At 32.7% G+C, this 18,885-nt stretch overlaps 2 protein-coding genes across 3 annotated transcripts in view; one reads left to right on the forward strand and one right to left on the reverse strand.

Moving 5' to 3' along the window:
* LOC126884712 (solute carrier family 35 member E2B) overlaps window positions 1-5,484 on the forward strand; it is a 55,956-nt gene extending 50,472 nt beyond the window's left edge. For both annotated transcript variants that reach the window (XM_050650836.1, XM_050650835.1), the window contains one exon: window positions 5,149-5,484. In XM_050650836.1, the coding sequence (XP_050506793.1) occupies window positions 5,149-5,350 (202 nt within the window). In that variant the 3' untranslated portion in view covers window positions 5,351-5,484. The remainder of the gene's footprint in view (window positions 1-5,148) is intronic.
* LOC126884717 (uncharacterized) overlaps window positions 1-18,885 on the reverse strand; it is a 222,295-nt gene that overhangs the window by 73,968 nt on the left and 129,442 nt on the right. The window lies entirely within an intron of this gene.

Genomic DNA, 18,885 nt, shown 5'->3' on the forward strand with positions numbered 1-18,885 from the left:
ATGGTTTTTCCACCTTCCTCAAATAACAAATCATTTTTTCATATTTATTTAATTTATTTATGTAACTAACCAACAAAATTTATTAGAACCAAAACTAACAAGTAGCACACGTAGGTACAATATAACTGTCAACTGTCAAATATAAATAACAATTTACTGTTTTTTGCCATTCTGCAAAATACAGGGTGTTTTATAAATAAACGTTAAAATGTATAGATACTTACGTAATAGAAAATAGATATTGTACAGGGCGTCAATAAGTTATATTTCATAAATGAAATACCATGACGTCACTTTTACTTTTCCTCCCTAGGGAGGAAAAATATTTTCCTCCCTAGGGAGGAAAAGTACAACTTTGCTCCCTACAATCAGGTGCGGAAAAGTATACTTTCGGTAGAGGTAGGTGGAAAACATTGTTAAATCAGAATAACAATTTACTGTTTTTTACCATTCTGCAAAATACAGAGTGTTTTTAAATAAACGTTAAAATGTATAGATACTTACGTAATAGAAAATAGATATTGTACAGGGCGTCAATAAGTTATATTTCATGAATAGAATATCATGACGTCACTTTTACTTTTCCTCCCTAGGGAGGAAAAATATTTTCCTCCCTAGGGAGGAAAAGTACAACTTTGCTCCCTACAATCAGGTCCGGAAAAGTATACTTTCGGTAGAGGTAGGTGGAAAATATATATACTTTAATATTGGCTTGATCATTACCCTTTGATTTCAACCAGACCACTTAACTAACTCTGGTTTTTTGTTATTTGTAGCATTTAATTTTACTTTTACCGTGACCTGAAGATGCTGTGAATATTGTAGACAGCGAAACCGGTCGTCAGTTGTAAAATAAATTGTTTGTGAGAACGTCTCTCTTTTCTTTACTACAATAGTATGGACTCACACATGCAACCCATTCATTTTTTTAAATAGATCGCTTTAAGATCGATATTTTTAATAAACGTGGTTATGAGATAGTTAGTTTTTAGTTGTCAGTAAGATTAACAAAATGCGTTATGAAATGTAGGTCATAAACTCTACAACATCACTTTAAATCCTGTAAATTCGTTTTTAGAACTTTCGTAATATATTTAATATCTGCGTAGTAAAACTATATTTAGCAATGCAGTTAATAATTTATTTTTAAAAAGATAAAAATTTCATTAGTGTTAATAGTCCGTACATTATAAATACCGTTGCACGTCATTATTTACGTCAGAGATCTAAGTTGACATTGTTGCCCAATTACAAAAAAATCTTTAATTAATTTTAAATTAAATATATCACATAATAATTATTGCCAAAGTGGATTATACAACAAAACAATAAATAAAAATAGAAAAGAAGAATTAAGTTATAATCTTGCATTACAGTAAATAATAAAAACAATAAAAATATAATAAAAGAAATACTTATACAGGGTGATTGATTAGTAGGGTAAAGCTCAATAGCTCCGCTATAGTAATAGATAGCAATAAAAGTTAATAACAAAAATTTTAGCCACCTTTGAGCTTCACATTACAAAATTAGTTAGAATGTTACAGGGTGTTCGATAACACAGTGGCATACCTAACTTATGTTTTTTTAAATGGAACACCCTATATTTTATTTTATATTCGAAATCCTGTTAACTTCTCCATCACAAAAATATAAAGGTTTGTAATGTTATACAGGGTATTTACAAAGTTATAACAAATTTTGTATGAAAATCGTAACAAGTTCAACTCCCTGTATAAATAAAAATAAGCACAACAGCAATGGTTTATTAATGCCATATTTTTTTATTTATTCTCAAAATTTTTAAGAATTATTGATATTGCTAATTTTCTTTATATCAAATACAGGGTGAGTCAAAACGCAAGTACATTATTTTCTCAGTAATGTTAAATGGAACACCCTGTATTTTATATCATTATTGAAAAGTAACATTAACGTACTTTAATTTTTATATATGCCTATGCCCAAATTTATTAGTTTTCGAGATATTTTCATTTTTCAAAGCAAATTATTTTAGGTGTTTAAATTTATCTAAATTTTAAGTAAGCCATGACTGAATTGACAATTGAAGATTACCGATTAACAATCCGGTAATCAATGTAACATAAAGAAATAAAAATAATTTATTAGTTATACATTTTACAAACAAAAACACAACCACTACATGCAACAATTTTTGAAACAATTAAAAACTATCTTTTTATGTAAATGCAACAAATAAACATAGAAAATTAGTAATAAATTTTACAAAAAAACACACAACACAAAATACAATATTTTGTGAAGACAATAATTATTAAACACTACTTTTGTATGTAAATTTAACAATGTAACAAATAAAGAACGAAACATAATTTATCAGTAATACATTTTGCAAAAAAACATGTTTGAAAAAATTATAAGCTACTTTTAATAAAATATTTTTAATGTTTATTTACATAAGGTGTTCAAAATTATCTCCTAACACATTTATGTACGCCTAAAAACGATCATTGAATGAGCTACTTACTCTACGGAGCATTTGTAAATTAACACATCGAAATACACTTTGTATTCTATTTTTCATCTCATCCCTTGTTGTTGGAGGTATTTTATAAACTTAATTATTAACGTAACCCCAAAAAAATCAGTCCAGTTTATTAAATTCTGGTGATTTGGGTAGCCACGATACTGGTCCATTGAAAAATGAAAATATCTCGAAAACTAATAAATTTAGACATAGGGAATGTTATCTAAAAATTAAAGTACGGTAATGGTACTTTTCAATAGTGATATAAAATACAGGGTGTTCCATTTAAAATTACTGAGAAAATAATGTACTTACGTTTTGACTCACCCTGTATTTGATATAAAAAAATTAGCAATATCGACCATTCTTGAAAATTTTGACAATACGTTAAAAAATATGGCATTAATAAACCATTGTTGTTTTGCTTATTTTTATTTATACAGGGAGTTGAACTTGTTACGATTTTCATATAAAATTGGTTATAACTTTGTAAATACCCTGTATAACATAACAAACCTTTATATTTTTGTGATGGAGAAGTTAACAGGATTTCGAATTTAAAATAAAATATGGGATGTTCCATTTAAAAAAACATAAATTTGGTCTGCCACTGTGTTATCGAACACCCTGTAACATTCTAACTAATTTTGTAATGTGTATCTATTACTATAGAGGAGCTATTGAGCTTTACCCTACTAATTAATCACCCTGTAGTAACGGTAAATAAAAAAACAAATCTGAAGTGTCAACACCGCAACTGTCAAATAAGTGTTACCAATTTATGTCAATATGGCCGCAGTTAGAGTGTAATCCGAACAAGTGTGCTTTATAAAAATGCGTTATATTTACGTATACAAATTAAATGAAACAAGTTAGGGTATGTTTCTTTAAATGTACATTAATAGAAATCTTCCAATATTATTTCTACGCGTATATAATAAAATATGTCTAGTGGTTGTAATTCCAGTGTACTCGGCTAAGCAATTCTAAAAAGGAACAAACTTACGACCTAAATATTTCGTGTTGACATCATGTGATGTCACGTGTTATGACGCGGATGACGTGCAACGGTATTTATAATGTACGGCTCAAAGTTGGTAAGATTTATCTCTATTTTTAATTGTAACACTTTTACTTACTTTAAGAAACTAGTTGGTTATTATGTAATATTAATTTAGTTTTTTTATTAACAAATGTTTAGCAATCACCAAGGATTGAAAATTGAAAGAAGTACCTTTTACGCCACATATTTTGCCTTTGAATCTGTAAGGGGATTCTTCTTCTTCTTCTTAGTTCAGACGAAGCACGTTAATGTCTTTGGAGGAATCTTTTGGTGCTTCTTTCCTTAACATTTGCGATTGTAGCTGTTGTACCAACTAGAAAGTGGTCTGAGTAACGTTAGAAAACTTAACAACGGCTTACCTCAAGGCTTAGTGCTAGCTCATTTATTATTTAACCTTTAGACGGCAAATATACCTTAAACAAAATCGAGAAAATTCGCTTATGCTGACGACCTGTCCATTGGCTTTCAAGATAATAGTAAAGAAGCTGGAGAACGAGCTCTAAACGAGGACCTAACTACACTAAGTAACTACTTTAAAAACTGGCGCTTACGTCCTAACACAAGCAAAACTGAAACCTGTCTCTTTCACCTGTCGAATCAACTTGCAGCCGATACTCTCAATGTAACTCTAAATGATACAGCTATCAAACAGAACAACAACCCCAAATATCTAGGCGTCACACTTGATAGAACACTCACCTTCAAAAGCCATCTTACAAACGCAGCCGGTAAACTGAGAACAAGAAACAATATAACAACAAAACTTGCTGGAACAGCTTGGGGTGCTTCTGCAGATACTCTTGGGATCTCTTTGTCGCTTTTGCGACAAGACGCGAAGAGACGCTTTGGTTTTTTCAATGGCAGAATATTGTGCACCAGTATGGTTAAATAGTGCACTTACAAACAAAATCGATGTCAAACTTAATCAAACCAGAATAATCACTGGAACAATAAAATCAACTCCAGTGCGATGGCTGCCTACTTTGAGCAATTTTGCTCCACCAGATCTACGCCGTACAGCAGCATTAGTGAGAGAGTACCAGAAAATTGTAGCCAACGTACAATTACCAATCCATCAAGACATATCAGACATCTCAAAAGAGCACCAGCGACTGAGATCTAGAAATCCTCCAATCAGATTTGCCCTAAAAATTGGCGATTCCTATGATATACAAGATATGCAATGGTCCACAAGATGGATGCCAACAATATCAACAAACTATATTCAGGTACCTACCCCAACTCAGGATTTCATCCCAATAAATCTGCCCCGGTCCACCTGGGCGAGGCTTAATATGTACCGGACATGGTAAATGTGCTGATTCTCTGTTCAAATGGGGTCGTGCGGAAAGTCCACAGTGCGATTGCGGATCACCTAGACAGACTGCCTAAATCGTCCAGGACTTTGTGGAATGCAATTGAATAGCTATGTAAATTGGACATTAATATTTAGGTTCATTCATTATATTTTATTATTTGAATAATATATTATATTTGTGTATTTATATTACTGTCAAAGTCCATACGCTAAATAAATAAACTGACCGTAAAATAATTAACGGATGTTTTGTTCCAGCGTTGCCAACACAGCGAAGAGAGCGTTCCTGATTTGGTTGTCGGTAGTGATGTTCGGCAACCCTGTGACTTTGCTCAGCGGTTTGGGCACAATAACTGTGATAATAGGCGTTTTGATGTACATAAAGGCACAGGAGTATGATAATCAAGACCGATTAGCTTCAAACGCAGGCGCAGTCCACAGAAAAGTTCGAGCCATTTAGCAAATATAAAGTGTGATTCGACAATGTTTGTTAGTGGAAGTATTAATTTATTTTTTTTTAACAGATTTCTGGGAGTTAAAGTGCAGTATTTACCTTTTACATTCCATAGTTAATAAAAAATCTATAAGCTCTAAGACATAGTGTTTATTTTTAAAATCCAAGGGTTTCCATAGTTTTAATAGACATTTACTTCGTTGGTACAGTTTTATTTCTATTATACTCGATCCAGTGAGTCTTTGCACAAACGTCATCATTTACTTTATACGAATTAAATCAAAAAGTTTAAGTGGGGACAAGGAGGTGTGGTTTGAAAATTTTGAAATTTGTTTGACACAATACTTTTTGTATAATTTTTATGCGCATTTCCATCATTTGCATCGCCATTCGGTGATGGTAATTCAAAAATCTATCCCAGTGCGCAGATCAATCCAACGAGTACTTGTATTTGCCCACGGCTTTCTTTAATCCATCAGGCCGTTACATTTTAATATAATATAATTGCCACATATTATGTGGCAACATTGTCTACTTGTCAAATAGAGAGCCTATTGATAGATATAATAGATACAGGCCTTTAGCGGGAAGAATACAATTTTAAAGAGTTATATTTAATTAAATTAACACAAATTATTTATTTTACTTATATAATAGACAAGACAAAGTCTGTGCTGCCACAATATTGTCAGAACTCAAAATAAATAATGGTCAGTGTATTTTATCGTATAAAAACATGAATACTTGTGCGAAGATACAACGGAGAGAGTATCTTATATCCGCCAATAATTTGATGTTGTGTGCTTTCGTTTACAGCAAACTATATATTTAGTCCTGTTCAGATTCCAGAAAATTTATGTTTTGTCCAGTTTACAAATCCCTTGACCTTGTGCTATGTGATATTTGTTAAAACAGTTATTTTTAAAATAAATTTTATATCAAATACTTATGTCCTCAAGAAAACAATCATTTTCTACTGAAAAAGATTTTAATACTTTATTCATGCCAAAAAAACACATTTATACGTATATCCACAATAGCTAAATTAAACAAATATAATGTATATTCGCTGAGCAAATCCTGAACTTACCCAGAGGAAGAACGCCTGCGCAATAAGTGTTCAGAGGGAAAAATTCGACCTCCCGCACAAGTTTATAATAGCAGGCGTTCTCCCTCTGGGTAAGTTCAGGATTTGCTCCGCGAATACAACTATAATTATCCTTTTTGATGAACTTATATTAGTTTGGTAGACGTCAATTACTGTACTTATAGCGAAAATTCTAGAAGGGAGCAACATTTGAAAACCATGAATCGTAAAAAGTGTTTTATACATGTAGGTTTAATGAACATGAAGTGACTTATGCTAAAGGAAAAACTGTAAATATTTGCTTTAACACAAAAAAGTCAATTTTTATTAGCTCATAATCTACAATATCTGAAGCACCAATATCTAGCAACATACAACATCTAGGCGTCATTAAATCTAGGTCATCGGTCATAAAAAACAAGTTGATGGAACCTGATGTACACACCTGCAATTTTTGTTATTCTATTCTCCCCAAAAAGGGTTTTTAATAGCCGGTCGTAAAATATTTTATTGATTTTGGGACAACAAATGGAAAATATATCATTGATTGATTTTTTTGTATTACTCACAATGGGTCAGTAATTTTTGGATTTTCTAACATTTAAAACAGTCAATTATATATAATATCAAATTAATTGCTCAAATTGTCATAAAAATAAATGTAGTTTACCTGAACTTTGCAACCTCGCTAAGTTATAACCTAAAGCTCAGCTGTAATACAGTACCTCACTGCTCTATATGTAATATTCCATAAATGACGCAACATATACTGATTTTACATCGTTAAAATGCAGTGCCAACCTATTTAATTAATTATATAACTTTTTATAGTTCTGCAATCGAACTAAAAGAGTCATTAATATTTAGCTCAGCGGGGTACTATTGCTGGAAATGTGTACTTAAATAAACAAGGGATCGTTCCTTAAAACATGTAGATCCCTTGTTGATAGAATTTCACACCTCGAAGACTAGCACCCCGCTGAGTGTACACCCAGCTGAATATATTAATGTCTCTTAGTTCGATTGCAGAACTACATATATAAATATACTTAACCCATGCTCTTTTTCACTTCATGGTAATTAGACTCTACTTGTTCCAAATGGAAAAATATTTGTTCCAAGAGAACAAAATGGTCTTTAGTGTAAAATTAGATGTGATTAGGACGGGCAATAATGTTTGTAAATACTATTCGTATATATAACCTTTTTTTAACGCATCTAAAGTTTAAATTTTTTCTATTTATGTAGGTCTGTACTTAAATCGATAGACGTATACAATAAGCGCCACGCTAGTAGACACACGGGTACCTACGTAATTGTTAGGCTTATGGGCTAATCCGGCCCGTTCTGACATGTGACTTTCATGTCTGTCATGACATGTGATCGTCATGTCATGTGTGTTAAGTATTTTATAACTTTTACAACTTAACCACATGAAAACAATAACAATGACAACTATAAATTTCAAATACAACTCTTCTACAAAATGTCAACTCTCTATAATATATTCTCCAACTTAATACTTCTTCTTTTATGTCAAGGGACTTTTTAAATCCCGGCATAAACTTCTCGGCATAAAAGAAAACAGTGCAACAAACAAGTGAAAGGTCCAGGATTGTATTAGCTCAATGTGCCCGTGTGTCTACTAGCGTGGCGACTACTGTATATTAACGTAGACCGAGCATACTGGGCTCGCGTGCTGACGATAATATCTCTTGCAGTTTTTTGATGTCTCTCTTAGCGCGCTATATAGCGTATTGAAAATCCTCACTCTCTCTCTCTCTCTCCCACCAAAGTGACGCTGCTCTACTTGATGTAAGACGTGGTGTAATAAAAGGTGGTGTTGTCACTTAGCTGTGACGCGGTGGAGGTAGTCTGAAACGATGCCAGCGTGAGTAGCGGCGAAATATGACAATATTGGAAATATCTTTGTAATGCCATTGTCATTGTTTGTATAACAAATTTGATCAAAAATGATAAATCAATGTTGCATAAGTATTTAATTGTTCTAATTATAGCCACAATAGTAAGTGTAATTTCTATACATCTCCAATAATGACAAATAAAGTAAGTTATCAATCGAAGTAGCACAGAAAACGACAATAAATATCGTTCCCATACAATCAGATTGACAACAGGTGGAATACTTTCTTTGGTTACAACCTCCCGAGATTTTCCAAATTTATAAATCATACAGGATGCCGAGGAAATTAAGATGAGAGAATTTTGAATAATTCACAACTCATTTGCTCAGCGTGGTAAAGGCTCCAACAAGAAAGATTCCTTAATACTCAAACAAAAGAGTAAATGAATTAAAAATGTATAAACATTCTCAATTTCTTTGCAACACGAAAATGCAGCAGCAATGACCATAATACTATTGTCAAATCCAGGCGCGGATCCAAGGGGGGGTCAATGGGGTCAATTGCCCCCTCCTTGAGACTTCGCCTGGTCATTTTTTAAGAAAGAGATAATTACGATTGAAAATAAATAGTGAGTTTTGTGTCCTGTTGACAACTGAATAACGGAATGAAACATAAAACAGAATTCCTTCTCCAAAGTACGTGTTCTCGTTCTCGGTCTTACTGTATGGTGTCGAGTCTTGGACTGTGAATAAAATCGATCTACTTACCTAAATCGCCTTGAGGCTTTCGAAATGTGGTTCTATAGAAGAATTTTAAAAGTATCTTGCTTGGGTGAAGAAGGTTCGAAACTCCACAATACTAGAACGTCTCAGCAAGACTACTGAGATTATAGAAGGCATCAAGAAGAGAGAAGTGGAGTATTTTGGACATGTAATGAGAAGTTTCAAATATAGGTTGGTACAAAATATTATGCAAGTGAAAATATAAGGCAAACGCAGTTCAGGACGAAAAAGCACTTCTTGGTTGATTTAGGGTGGCAGTGAATAAAATTAAGATAGCTATGATAGTAACCAACGTTCTGAAAGGACATGGTACATGAAGAAAAATAAAGTAACAGCCCATACCGAAAAATAATCCTGCATACGCGATTGACGAGAAAATTTTTATTTCATTGCCCCCTCCTTGCAAGGTTGCTGGATCCGCCGTTGGTCAAATCTGAGAGTGCAGGAAGAGTCTGTACCGGTTTCGGGGGTTGTTTCCCCCTCATCAGTAGTCCCATATCCTCTTCTCTCAGATTCTTCCACGTACCACACTTTAGACCTTTCCTAAAATGACAAATAAATTAGAGAAAGAATTTAAACTAGGAAGATTAAACTCAAAAGGACAGATTCACACCAAATAATGCCACTATATCAATCACTAGATTCATCTTCTTTTCTGATTGACCATGTCGGCCTTCGACGATAATCCAGTAATCAGTATCAGATAACTTATATGACTAACAACAATTCGCTATTGAGTTCTAAAAACGGAATTTTTTTTATAAAAATGCAGACTAAAAATCTAAAAATTAAAGGAATAACTCAGAAAACATAAAGAATCGTCGATGTACTTAATTAACCTTAAATTTTAAATGTCAATAGTGTCAAAATTTCATAATTTAGTGGAGTAACTGAGGTTAGTCCAATTACAAGCAAGTATTACAGCGCAGTATATTTGAATTGAGGGGCTTGGAAGTAAAAGGGTTTAACTGCACTTTTTTCAAATTCTGACCTAAGTACAGATTCGCATACCTAAATGGTATTATAACTTGGTAAATTGATCTAAGCTTATTTCGCCCTACAGGCGCCATCTATCGCCATTACATTTTGTTCAATGAAAACAATTGCAGTTTGCTTTGGTAGTAAACAGGTTTATCCGTGCTCTTGAACCGTTTTACCACAAAACTATTTTTAGTATTCTGTAAAAACAAATAGTAAGAAACGGGTTTAAGTGCGTTTGAACCATTTTATTTTGTAATGTGTAAACACATGTTAATACAGAATTAATTTCAAGTAAATAAATATTAGATTTGTGACCAATTTTGAAGACTAATTAAGTATTATGTAACATGCCAGTTGTAGTTACACTGTGGATAACAGCTGGAAGAAAAATGATTAGTAATATGTAGTTAACATCTGCACTTGAACCGTTTTACCAGTAACATTTATCAACACCATGTACCGATTCAAGTACATTTTTTTAATAATTGAAAAAAAGGGAGGATATAGTAAGGGTAATAATATACCCTTATATTTTTATCACTTTATAGTACATTGTACCGGGTGTCCCAATAAGAATGGCTCTCGGCCATATCTCAGGAACCGTTTATAGTAGAGCTTTGAAATAAAAAATTTTATAACAAAAGTTGCCTCAGGAAAAGCCTGGAAATTATTTTCATAATTGTGGGTCCACCGTTAGAGGGCGTAATTGAATATCAAAAATAAAAAAATCTAAATTTTACAAAATTTTCCTAATGAAGGGGCACTGGAAATCCGATTATTGTATTCTTCATCAAATTCTGCGCATATTTGATTTAACAAGTTTAACTCTACCTTTGCAAATAAGAGGTGGGGGTGAGTGGGAACCTTGTTATGAAAAAATGGCTGTAAGTCCGGATCTGCTAAATCAAATTTTGAAAACTGGGTCTTGTTGAAGACAGATCTTTTTCTTCAATGTAAGCGTGATAATTTTGAACCATCCTAATAAGTAATAAGCCAGCTGGGAGGCGTTATTTAATTTTTTTCAGAAATCTAGTTTTCTTTGGAAAATATTAAATACAAGTATGCATTTTTAATCATACTTTATAAAATTAGATTAAATTAGCAATAGAATAGCGAAAACCGCATGTCGATACCCTTTTTCTATCTCAAGATATCTCGAGAAACGTGTAAATTTTATACATAACTGTTACTATCACCGGTAAACTAAGTTAATGAAAAGTAGTGTGCTGTGGAAAAAAACAAAATAACATTTTCCAGATGTCAACGTATAAAAATATAATTAATTAAAACAACAATGTAAAGAGAAACAATACTATTAAAATTAAATATAACACAGAACAAAAATACCTACTTAGTGACGACCTAAATATTCAAATTGTTGCCCATCATACACTACTCTAGAATACATTATCCAGAGAATACTAAACGCCATTCAAAGCATATCGAGAGCAGAAATTGAGACTGCTGTTCAATCTACTCTTGAAAGAATAAATGTTTGCAACGAAAATGATGGGCAAAAATTTGAACGTTTATGTCATCACTAAATAGTTGTTTTTATTTCTTTGTAATAGGGCTTTTCAACGCTTCTCATTTGTTTCGAGCCTCTGTCATATGCCGTATAATCCGTGTATAATATTAATATACGAGATATGAACGAGGCTCGAAACAAATGAGAAGCGTTGAAAAGACCTAATATACGTTGACAGCTGGAAAATGTTTCTTTGTTGTTTCCACCGCACACTACTTTTAAGGAATTTCGTTTACCGGTGATAGTAACAGTTATGTTTTTAAATTTACACGTTTTGTAAGATATCTCGAGATAGAAAAAAGGTATTAACATGCGGTTTTCGCTATTCTGTTGCTAATTTTGTCTAATTTTGTAATATGGTATTAAAAATGCATGTTTGTATTTAATATTTTCCAAGGAACACTAGATTTCTGAAAAAAATTAAATAACGCCTTCTAGCTGGCATATTACTCAGTAAGTTGGTTCGAAATCATAACTTTTACATTGACGAAAAAGATCTGTCTTCAACAAGACCAAGTTTTCAAAATTTGATTTAGCAGAACCGGACTTACAGCCATTTTTTCATAACAAGGTTCCCACTCACCCCCACCTCTTATTTGCAAAGGTAGAGTTAAACTTGTTAAATAAAATATGCGCAGAATTTGATGAAGAATACAATAATCGGATTTCCAGTGCCCCTTCATTAGGAAAATTTTGTAAAATTTAGATTTTTTAATTTTTGATATTCAATTACGCCCTCTAGCGGTGGTCCCACAATTATGAAAATAATTTCCAGGCTTTTCCTGAGGCAACTTTTGTTATAAAATTTTTTATTTCAAAGCTCTACTATAAACGGTTCCTGAGATATGACCGAGAGCCATTCTTATTGGGACACCCGGTACACTAGACAAATTTTAGTTGAATGACTCCTAGAATTTATAAAACTCAAACAACTTTGAAGCTGATTATCTCAGAATACCAAAACTGCACTTAAACCCTTTTACGTCTGGCCCCCTCAATTACTCCTAGTTTAAAAACGAAGATAGATTTTCCCCTTTCTGTTCCGTCTGGGGTTGAAAAGATAAATTGTGATCAATTTTTAAAAACCCATTTCTTAATATACTACATCAATTTTATACATGAATTGGAAAAGTATCGTTAAACAACTATTATTAATAAATTGCAACTTCACAATATGTATTTATCATATTATACTTAACATCAAATTTTGATCTCCAAAAATGTCAAGTGAAGGCATTATAGGTGTCACGTCAGTCATGCACGGAGCGAATAGACTGCTCAGTCTCTGTTAATATATACGTCTATGCTTAAATCCTGGTTGAGCAAATAAATAATTCTGTGAATGTAAATTGTTAAGCCTGTCAATTGAAAATTGCAGGAATTTTATAAAATAAGTAAAGTTCTATTTCTGTGAGAAATATTTTTTTCTCAAATAATACAGGGTTAAAATTATTTTAGGAAATAAATGTATACCATTTTGTATCACTTATTTAATTTAACATTTTATGAGTTTTAGTAAACCAATTTAATGACAATTTCAGTATTTGTTAAAAGTTGTTCTCTTAATGAAATAAAAAGATTCGGAAGTTTAAATTATCAGTATTGTATATTATTATCTAATGACAAGAATAGTAAACGGTATAGTAAATTAATAATAATTAATATTATAGTGAGGCAAATTGTATTCGCCCACTTACTCCGTGGCGTTACAACCTTTCGAGGGTTTTAGCCGACTCGACAACATGCCTCCACTCTTCTTTGTCTCGTGCAACCCCTATCCAATTCTCCACGCCCATAGCTCTCAGGTCTCCAGCTATGGGAACATCCATAAACTACATCGTAAAAATTTTGGAGTTTTTAATACCCTCCCCCCCCTTTCGTCGTAAAGCGTCGTTTACAGTTGACCCCCCTCATACCGACGTCGCAATTGCAACTCATGACCCCCCGTTTTAGTGTTTTTTTTTTAAATTCTATGTTATTTCTGGATTTTTTAAAGTTAGCTCTCAAAGTTTATGTACGAATGTATTAAAATCAGTATAGCTCATTAATATCCGCGTACTTTTTTCTCTCAATTCACTGTGCAATTAATTAGCTTTATTGGGACAAAAGACAACACTTTTATCAGAGTTCCTATGCTTTCTTAACTGCATCATATAAATCTTGATACAATAGCATATACAGTATAGAATAGAATACTTTATTTCTATTCATTCTTGTAGAATTGTTTCACACAGGGTATTCAGTAAATAAATGAACAGTTTAATATTTATTCCTTCCAGACGCCGTTCTCTATAGAAGCGTTTGTTCAAAGACAGAACAATGTTTTATTGCTTTTTATTATGTACAAAACTGCTAGCAATATTATTAAGGCTGTGAATGATAAAAACGAAATGAAAAGTAAGCGATAAAAGTATCATGTAATACACTATTTTTTTTTTAATTCTAAAAAATATGGTATATTTTTTATATTCGTGAACATCAAACGACGTCGGATGTGCACTTATGGCCCCCTCCCCCTTTTCTACGACGTAGTTTATGAATGTTCCCTATATTATCTCGCCACTGGAGTCGTGGGAGTCCGCGTGGTCTTCTTCCAGTTGGGAATTCCTCCCTTACCAGCCTTACTGGTCAGAATGTCTTCTGAGGTGTCCTACCCATTGGACTCTTCTAGACTTTTTTCCTTTTATTATGTTGGCGTCTGAGTAAAGTAAATTGTATAACCAGTAGTTATTTAACAAGCAATGTAATAATAACTGTTAAATAGTTTAGATTGTTTGTTTGATATGATTAATTACTGTGTTAATCTACAAGCCTATGCCTATTATGTTTTGCACACTAAGACATAGAAATGCCAAATTAATGTATAATACCAAAAATGAATATCCATCCTTAGTTAACCTCAATCCAAAATGTTGGCTTCAACCAACAAGTTGTTTTGTGTTTTCGACAATGAAGGACCATATTGTCAACAATTTCTCCTTGATACGGAGAATTAAAACATCTTAGTCCCCTCCGTGGCTCAGTGGTAAGAGCGGCTACGCTGGATCGAAAAATCCGAAAGGTCGTGAGTTCGAATCTCACCAGGGTCAGAAATTTTTCGTTTATTATAAATTAATAAATAAAAATAGTTTCTGTCCTTGTGGGATCGGTACTCACCGGAGGGACCGCAGACGTTCGGATACAATTAGCGTCTCTTTGCAAAGACAATGACGTTGACTTTGCAAAGTAACAAGACACTTACTCAACACACACACTACACATGACACTAGGTACCTAACTGTAAAAATTTACCGTACCTACCATGCCAATGGCCATTAGTTGTCGAGGCATTAGCTAAATAAAAAAAAACATCTTATTGATGATCCAAGGGCAGTTTTACCAAAAACTGTAAGTAATCATTTAGAAAAATGTCGGTACTATGCGCAAGCTTATCTGCGACGATCGACATGTGATATACAATTATTATAATGTTCACACTAAATATGGTTATTATGCAAAAAAAATTAAGGGAACATCTTTTTTTATATTTGTTTCTGACCGCATGGTCTAATCCTAAAGCCAATAAAAAACATATTTTTTTATGTGATCCCATTTGAATTTGTATTATATTTTTGTTATTTGGTATTAAAATAATATGTGATATATTCTTGTCAATCTTAAAACAGTTGGTGTTATTTTTATCTAATTTTTTTTTGTGCTAACGATTCATATCATGTGTAAAAAACCTGTACATGTAAATAGTATAGAGTGCTGTGTGTTTTTGAACAAACTATGGTTGTGTGCGAAATTATTCCACTAGATGTTAATTAATTTAATTTCTATAATTACCACATATTTATTTTTATTCATGTTCTTAATTATAGGTTTTCTACTTGACCAAAATTTTTTCACAAAAAATCATTATTCTCTATTTAGCTATACTAAGTCTTCCCTGGGTACTAAGGGGGCGAAGAGTTCTATAGATTATAAAAAAGAAGAAGATGGCTGATAAGGAGATTAAAATCTTGTGTTATGCATATAACGCGGCGTTAATTGCCGAAAACGAGGATGACCTACAACTCTACAACAACTTCTAAATTAATTTAACGTCACAGCCATATTGTACAATATGGTGATATCAGCCGGTAAAAAAAGTATGACAACATCAAAGACACTTGTAAGATGTTAACTCGAGGTGAATGGATCAATTATCCAGCAAGAGATGAGGTACTGAGGCAGGTACTGAGACTGATATTTAGGCAGAGAACTATCAGGCTATAGCGACTTTGAACCAGAAATAAGAGAACAATCAACGAGAGTAACAAACATGGCCGACTGTATGCACAATACAGTATGGCGTAATAAAAACATTGGTATTGAGGCTAAATCGAGAATATATTAGAGGGTGTCCCAAAAGTAGCGAAACGGTCGAATATTTCGCGAAATAAACGTCTGATCAAAAAACTGAAAAATACGTGTTCAATAACTTTTAAAAATCTATCCAAAGACACCAAACCCTTGGAGGTGGGGTGGGTGGTAACTTTAAAATCTTAAATGGAAACCCCCAGTTTTTATTGCAGATTTGGATTCCTTACCTAAAAGTAAGTACTTTTAGTCGAGGCATTTTTTCGAATTATGGACAGATGGCGCCATAATCGGAAAAAACGATTTATCGTGATACCATAGGTAAATTATAGAAACGGTCTAATATCTCGAGAAATACACTTCCAAATGAAAAACCAAAAAATATGTGTTTAATATTTTTCAAAAACTTATCGAATGACACCAAACACTACCCTCCACTCCACACTTTGGAGGTGGGGTGGGGGTATCTCTAAAATCTTAAATAGGGACCCCCGTTTTTTATTGCAATTTTGGATTCCTCGTGAAAGAATAGTAACATTTATTCGAAACATTTTTTAGAATTGTTGATAGATGGCTCTAATAAACCGTATTTTTCCAATTATAGCGCCATCTATTAACAATTCTAAAAAATGTTTCGAATAAATATTGCTTAATTTTTCATGACGAATCCAAATCTGAAATAAAAAATGGGGGTTCCTATTTAAGATTTTAGAGTTACCCCACCCCATCTCCAGGGTGTGGAGTGGAGTGGATAACAATTCTACAAGAATGAATAGAAATAAAGTATTCTATTCTATACTGTATATGCTATTGTATCAAGATTTATATGATGCAGTTAAGAAAGCATAGGAACTCTGATAAAAGTGTTGTCTTTTGTCCCAATAAAGCTAATTAATTGCACAGTGAATTGAGAGAAAAAAGTACGCGGATATTAATGACCTATACTGATTTTAATAGATTCGTAAATAAACTTTGAGAGCTAACTTTAAAAAATCCAGAATTGGTATCAGTCGATAGGTTTTTGAAAAATATTAAATAAGTATTTTTTGGTTTTTCATTTGGAAGTGTATTTCTTGATATATTAGTCCGTTTCTATAATTTACATATGCTATTACGATACATCGTTTTTCCGATTATGGCGCCATCTATCCAGAATTCCAAAAAATTTCTTGAATAAAACGTGCTTACTTTTATGTAGCGAATCCAAATCGGCAATAAAAACTGGGGGTTTCCATTTAAAATTTTAAAGTTACCCCCACCCCTTCTCCAGGGTGTGTAGTGGGGAATCGTGTTTGGTGTCATTGGATAGATTTTTGAAAATTATTGATCACGTATTTTTCACTTTTTCGATCCGATGTTTATTTCGCAAAATATTCGACCGTTCCGCTACTTTTGGGACAACCTGTATAAAGCTGCTATAAGGCATATAATGACATACACCGTCGAAAATAGACCAGAAATAAAAAAAAACAAAAGATTGCTTGAAACAACAGAAGTGAAGGTATTTCAAGGCAGAGCTGGAAAGACTCTTCTACATGGAGAAACAAGTTATAAACATAAGAAATACATGTGAGGTATACGATAGTAATGATTTGGTGCTAAACAGAAAAAAGGGTGGAATGAACATATTAGCAGAATGGAAGAAAAAAGAACGGTGAGTAACGCTCGAGATAAGTCGCCAACGGGATGGAGAAGTATAGGCCGACTCTGAAAAAGGTGAAGCGTAAATCTGAACATTGATGCAGGTGGATGAAGTTTAAATACGCAATTCGCCTAGAATAAAGAAGGGAGAAGAAGAAAGAGAAAGTTGTATTAATTTTCGACAACCTGACACCACAGTCCATGAAGTTATCTGATCTGTGAGCTATTATTCGATTATACAGCGTGTCCCGAAAAGATTGGTCATAAATTATACCACACATTCTCGGGTCAAAAATAGTTCGATTGAACCTAACTTACCTTAGTACAAATGTGCCCATAAAAAAAGTTACAGCTCTTTGAAGTTACAAAATGAAAATCGATTTTTTTCAATACATATATTGAGAAAACTATTAGAGATTTTTTATTGAAAATGGACATGTATCATTCATATGGCAGGAACATCTTAAAACAAAATTATAGTGAAGTTTGTCCACCCCACAAAAAATTTATGGGGGTTTTGTTCTCTTAAACCCCCCCAAACTTTTGTGTACGTTCCAATTAATTCATTATTGTGGTAGCATTAGTTAAACACAACGTTTCTAAAACTTTTTTGCCTCCTAGTATTTTTTCGATAAGCCAGTTTTTATCGAGCTTCGGCTTCTCTTTTAATATATTTACATAAAAATTTTATGGGGGTTTTGTTCCTATAAACCACCCAAGTGCTTGTGTACGTTCGAATTAAACTATTATTGTGATACTATTAGTTAAAAAGTGTTTTTAAAACTTTTTTGCGTCTTAGTCTTTTTTTGAGAAGTCACCTTTTATCAAGATGTGGCTTCTTTTTCAAAATATACCTAAAAATGTAAATTATAAATAAATTTTCAGATTAATAACAGGTCTCTATAATCGTACTTACCATATACTAATATGTGGTGGATTCGACAAATATTCAAAATATGTCGATAAACACTGGCCTATCGAAAAAGTACTAAGAGGCAAAGAAGTTTTAGAAACGGTGTGTTTCATGAATGGTACTACAATAATAATTTAATTGGAACGTAGACAAAAGTTTGGGGGGTTTAAAGGAACAAAACATCCATAAAATTTTTATGGGGTGCACAAATTTCACGTTTTTTTTAAGATGTTGCTGCCATAAGAATGCCACATGTCCATTTTCAATAAAAAATCCTCTAAGAGTTTTCGATATATGAAAAAAAATCAATTTTCATTTTGTAACTTCAAAGGGCTGCAACTTTTTTTGTGTGCACTATTGTATATAGATAAGTGAGGTCCAATCAACCTATTTTTCACCC

Source organism: Diabrotica virgifera, chromosome 5 (assembly GCF_917563875.1).
Source record: "Diabrotica virgifera virgifera chromosome 5, PGI_DIABVI_V3a".
Classification (NCBI taxonomy): domain Eukaryota; kingdom Metazoa; phylum Arthropoda; class Insecta; order Coleoptera; family Chrysomelidae; genus Diabrotica; species Diabrotica virgifera.